Genomic DNA, 6,000 nt, shown 5'->3' with positions numbered 1-6,000 from the left:
AATAATGTTGCACAGCTTTAAGAAAAAAGGCAACAGTTGTTTAGAAGACAGAATTTGTGTGATGAAATCTTGCCACCTTGCTACACTTGATCAGCAAAGGGGGACAGAAGTAAGAGGCAGAAGCCCCCTTCCCAAACTCCTTCGTAAAGCAAAATATAAGGAGTGGGCCAACAGCACACCTGACACTGCGCTGCTTCCTCCATTGCTCCATTGGTGAGCTTGGGTTCAGTGAGGGCCGGATCTAAAAATGCTTAGCTGCCCCACTGTTGGTGCAGATGTCCAGGGTGGCAATGCCTGTGCGCGGAGGCTTTGCTGGGGCCTCAAAAGCTGCACAATCAGCATTCTATGTCCGCGGAGGTCTAAGCATGCCTTTGCAATCAGAATGGCAAGGTCTGTGCGCTTTTTCCTTCGTGGGATTTCTAAGTCAAGAGCCAATTCAACTCAACACTACCCCCTTCACCTATCCTGTGCCTCCCAGTGACAATGAAAGGACGCTGCTTCCTTCATCTGTGCGTGGAGATGCAACCGTCTCCTGCACAGCACTGTTATTCCTGCCTGTGGGCTTATAGAAGTTCTGTGCCAAAGGGCTCCATGTACACACCGCTCATTTCCTCTTCGACTATAGGAGAAAATTTTGTTTTGTATCTGGAGTTTGAGCCACATGATATGGAACAGGGACGTGCTGGATGTTCTCCAACTTCCTTTGTATAAACATTACTTCAGCACGTCAGCAAGGAGATGAATCCCAGAGTGCTAAGTCCAGCCTAAGACAAATGATCTGTAGTTTTAAGCACAGTTGTATGGAAATAAGTTCCATTCGTTCCGGGGGGCCTTGAGTATAACTTTCTCTGGATCTCATCCAGTGTGTTTGCAACTGGGGTGGCCATTTTAGGTTCCCTTCACTTGATGACACATCTTTATTCTGTAGGAAGGCTTTTTTTCTAGGAGACCAGGAAAGAACTGAAAACCCACTGGAGCTGAAAGAACAAGACAAGCCAGCTGAAGTTATGAGAAAGAAAAGTTGCTGTACTGTCTGGCTGTGTACTACGAAGCCCATGTGTTATGGGATTCTAAAAGAAGGAAGAAAGGGAGTGGGGAGGGATGGAGGGGGAGGGGGAGAGAAAGAGCAGGAAACATCTCACAAGGAGATAATAAACCCACTAAGAATACGAAGTGGATTGGTATTCTGAAACATACTTTGGAAGATGGCTGCCCTTCTATTAAATTGATTTCAAGAAACCCACTGTCAATAGCTATAAAATCTACAGGCAACTAGTAGCCTGAAGAGATTGATATTTTACTATATCTTCAAAGAAATAATCAAATATATCTGATCTAGAACTCACTGTCTATCAAAAGATCTTTGAGTCTTATATATATGGATACTGTGGTAAATCAAACTTTGCTCAAACAATTCCTCACTCACACAGCCTGGTATTTGCATCACATTTAATTGATACCATCCCTCCCTCATCCATTTCTATTCTTTCAGGCTTCCTCCTATGTCCAGTATGATTAGAAAATATAGAAATTCTTATCTTCTTCCTCCATTCTGACCTTACATCATCCTCTTCCCCTTCTCCTCCACCTCCTCACCCTCTTCCTGCTTCATGGGAAAGACCTTCCAGTCCTTTCCTTCAGCACTGGAAAAACAGCGGTCTTCCCTCCTGAAGCTCAGACATCCCCTTTTCACCTTATTTCTTCTGGGTTTGTATTTTGGTTGCACCAAGGGCAACGTCCTTAGGTATCCCTTCTGGCAATGGCTTCTCAGTGAAGGTAAGACTGAATGATCCATCTTGTGCCTTTTCAAACACACTCAGTAAAGAAGCAGCAATGGTGGATCTTTCCTTATACATTTGGCAATGGCAGTCTTTGGGGGCGGTTATTGTCACAGCCCATGCTGCAATATGTAAGGACCCTCCCACCCCCACAGCCCTCTCCCAGCATGTCGGGTATCCACTCTGAGCAAATGCAGGAATGACACCAGCAGGGTTTTGAGGAGACACATGGCTGCTGGTGGAAGAGATCAGTACCACCGTCACGCATGCTGCTTCTCTGCTCATGATCCTTGCCTCCTGAAGCTGCTTGTTACTAAGTCATACTGAGCAAATGTGAAATGGATTTGCATGTAATCGCTAGTCCGGCTCATCCCTACTTGCTTACCTAGTTGTATGCTTGTACCCTTCCTCATCCAGCCCATATGAGATGGTTATAAATCTGGTTGTGTGGAAAGTCAGATTAATGTCAGTGATGTTCCCTCACCTTTCCTTTCCTCTCCCGTTTCATCGCCATCCAGGGATTTTGAAGCACTTGGAATTTTTTCTGCTCTGGGTAAATCTAATCAGTTATTTTCTATTTACAAAGGGGAAGCGGCATGACTTCCTTTGCAGGCCTATTGGGAGGAAAATGATAATGAGGGCTACAAAGCAGATGATGCCTCAGTAACTGTACCCTAGGAACAAGACAGTTCATCATTTAATTATTATAATAGCAAAGGCTGGAAAATGCATTTATAAATATATACATGCAAGCTCCTAGTCGTGCCATGTGCAACTCTACTATGAGTCCAGTTCCTTTAATCTCTGCTGGAATTCAGCTACTGGTTTAATAGCATCATAAAAGCAATGGCTGTCCTTTATGAGAAGCCAAAGAAGAGCCCCAGGGCCAGATCCATGGTTCAGGTAGACCAGTATTTAGTCTCTGGTGATGTCCAATGCTGGATGTTCCAGAGAGGCTGCCAGGAAAGCAGCAGGCTTCCATCCTGTGTGTTCCTGATCTGGCACCCAGCTTCAGGAGGTCCAGAGAGAAACCATTTAGGGCTGTTCCTGAGCAATACTGACATTTTCATTCACAACATAAAGGAATTTCCCAGGAAGGATGGATTGGAAGGACAATATGCTGCTTTCATCCTTTCCTTTCACTGGATCTTTAATTCCAGTGGTTTCCACCCAACCATGATGTAAGGTCCCTCACCGAGTCAGTTGGGTGCCTCTGTTCCCCTTCTGTTACAAAATTAAATCTCACTTTCTTCAAAGAAGTCTTCTATTGTCTCCCCAGCAGTGAATTCCCCTTCACTGCTGTCTGAAATGCTTCTTCTGGGATCGTGCCTTAACGTGGGGCTTAGCTCCACCATGCAGCCTGTTCTCTGTTTTGTCACTTGCATGCTCCGTGGCTGAGACACCTCCAGGGATAAGCAGTTATTGCTCAAATGCTGTTTCCTTGGACATCTCCCCAGGTGCTTGATGTTCTTTCCAAGTAAGCACGGCATGCAGACAAAGGGGTATGCCAGCAAGAAACGGGACCACTGCTTGCGCAATTCCGCTTTTACCTAGAAAAACAAAGGACACAAGCTGTGCCATTGGTATGATGTACCACATGTTATAAATGCTTCACTGACGGTTCTAGAACATTTGATATCCAAACAGCATAGCTCTCTGGCTAGCTATAGCCAAATGCAGATGTTCTCCATCAACGCTGCATTACATCAGTGGGGTGTGCATTTGGATGCGTATTTCAATTTGTCAACCACATCTGCTTTCTGCCCTAACTATCCAACTACACATGAGCGAGTCAGCCTGGTTGCCCTAGTAATGGAGATACAACATGCAGTTGGCTTGCATGGCATGATGGAGTTTGTGGTCGGTTATTTAATCCACGACAAGGTGTGGAACCTGTGAGAAACAATTTGCTTATCAAGTTCCTATCTATTCTCATGTGCAGCCCAACAGCTGTGGATTGTGCGAGGATCAAGCAATGCTCTCAAACAACCATGTTAAAAAATGGTCTCCTTTGGGGTTCTGTGAGGGTTGTTTAGCCCTTGTATAACCTACGCATGCTGGGTTTGCATGGCATGGCAACCCCTGAGAGGCAGTTGGTGGGTTGCAGCTCACCCTCTCCATCCCCTTGCAAACAGTTCCACACCTTTTTGCAAAGTGAGCTGAAAAAGCACTGAATCCTAGAACAGTAGAGTTGGGGGGCCATTGAGTCCAGCCCCCTGCTCAATGCAGGACTCCAAGCTAAAGCAGCCCTGGCAGACGGATGTCCAGTTGCCTCTCGGATGCCTCAGATACATGAGAAGAGGACCCATTCACAGGCTCCCAGCTGAGCTCTGCTCCAGTCTGCTGCCTAGGACAGGTCCCCATGTGTGGAGTTACTCAAATATAATGTACTGGCCTGATGTTTGACATGACAGACGGACTAACTTATCGCAGGCAGATCAGTTCACCGGGAGCTGCCCCACCTCACTCTTTCACGCCATGAGCTGCGGTCTCTAACTACCACAAGGCACATTACGGCAAGCAAGAGTGCCTCTTTAATCAGAGGCTGTCCTCGAAAAAAATCCAGGCAATCACCCTGAGCATCACTCGGGTTTAAGTGTGGGCTGCACAAGCCTCTCTCTCCCAGGGCATATCCTAGGAGGAATAGGTAGTCAGAAATAGGGATATGAGCACAATAACTCACCTCGCCATTAGAGAAACAATATAAAAGTGCCACAAAAAAACCCTGGGAATAGAGAGAGAGAAGGTAAATTAGATTTGAGTGGAATTTTCCAAAGTACAAGTCAACTCTGACTTCTTAAAAACACCTGAAACCTGAGCCATCATGAGGCTAAATTGAACATTAATGTAACTAGCTTCCTATTACTCAAGAATCATCTTTGTGTTTGAGCAACCATGTGACAAGGCATCAAAGCCACATCCACATCCAATAATTTGTTTTATTTGCTTTGAACAATTTTGCTTGAGGAAATGTCTGGCTTTTAAACCACTAAAGGCAATCCGATGAAATATATGTTTTTCCTAAACGGTGCTTTTTGGATTAGGCTGTGCAGGAAAGGTTGTAGTCCAAAGTTTACAATAAAATTATGTTTATGCCCATAATGTTAATTTTTCCAGGAACGTGCATGCAACACCTTGAAAGATCAGCGTCAAATTTAGCCAGCATCACAAAGGATTAGCTCACCTTCCCCCACTCTGCACACATTTATTTTTGACTCGGAGAGCAATCTTACAGTTCCTGGGCGAGCATCAGTCACCCTGGGCATGCACTGGTAGGCCCCAGGCAAGAGTGAGTAGGGTCCGTGGGCAACTAACCATAGGACTGTTGCTTTCCCTGCTTCTGAGGTCGGAGAAAGCTCTCCAGCCTCAGAATGGGCAGTCCTCCTCTCTCACCCGCTCTCAGCCAGCACAGAAAACACTGTGCTGATTCCCCTCCGAGATCAGATAAGTGACCTCAGAGGAGGAAGAAATGGTGCACTCCATGGGTGGGAGGAGAGGAGACCAGAAAGGCCAGAATTCGGATTACGCAGGACCCCCTCCAGCTCCTCCTGCTCCAAATCACCCTTAATAGAATGGCTGAAAACCTCATCTGGTGAAATCTGCAGAGCAGGACAAGGAGCTGCGGACTAGACGATCAGATACCTCTGAGTTTAGGCGAATCTCATCACCAAGGGCATGGCCAATAGGACTGCATCCTTGCATGTTGAAAAATGCCATATAAGAACCAGCTATATTAGACTGGTTGCACAGGGTTTCTGGCAACTGGAAGGAAGTGAAGACATCCAAGTCTTGAAGAATTGGTCTCCAAGCAGATTTATATACGAAGCTTGAAAGATGATGAATAATTCCCAACAAAAATGAATTGATGGCACCCTTTTACTTATTCCAGATGTCTCACTCTTTGGAACTAAGCAAATTTGAAAGTGTATTTTAGCAGCGGATAATCAGTCGCTTGTGAAATATGAGCAATCCTATTATATTTGTAAATTAGTAGAGAAAGCAAATGTCTTGAGAATGATAGTTCATAGATTCTAAATCTTTTTTCCTGAAAGTTCTTCCCTGAATTGCTTTTCACTCAGCAAGCCCTCCAAACAATATAGCCAATTCCCTGAACTTGCTCATATTCGTTTGCAAGCTTTTTCCAGTTCTCCATGTTCCAGAAAACTTTGTACTTAGCCAGTCTTAAGCACTGGATACCAAAGAGGATCCTCTAATTCAGAAA

General features: G+C 45.1%; 1 protein-coding gene across 1 annotated transcript in view; it reads right to left on the bottom strand.

Moving 5' to 3' along the window:
- Positions 1-3,013: 3,013 nt before the first annotated feature.
- Positions 3,014-6,000, bottom strand: part of GLP2R (glucagon like peptide 2 receptor) — a 49,594-nt gene continuing 46,607 nt past the window's right edge. The window contains exons 14-15 of the mRNA XM_044454064.1: positions 4,462-4,503; positions 3,014-3,328 (exon numbers count right to left, since the gene is read on the bottom strand). Of these exons, the coding sequence (XP_044309999.1) occupies positions 3,014-3,328; positions 4,462-4,503 (357 nt within the window). The remainder of the gene's footprint in view (positions 3,329-4,461; positions 4,504-6,000) is intronic.

Source organism: Varanus komodoensis, unplaced genomic scaffold, assembly GCF_004798865.1.
Source record: "Varanus komodoensis strain SLA01 unplaced genomic scaffold, ASM479886v1 scaffold7_1, whole genome shotgun sequence".
Classification (NCBI taxonomy): Eukaryota; Metazoa; Chordata; class Lepidosauria; order Squamata; family Varanidae; genus Varanus; species Varanus komodoensis.
This window is presented reverse-complemented; position numbering and strand designations above follow the sequence as displayed.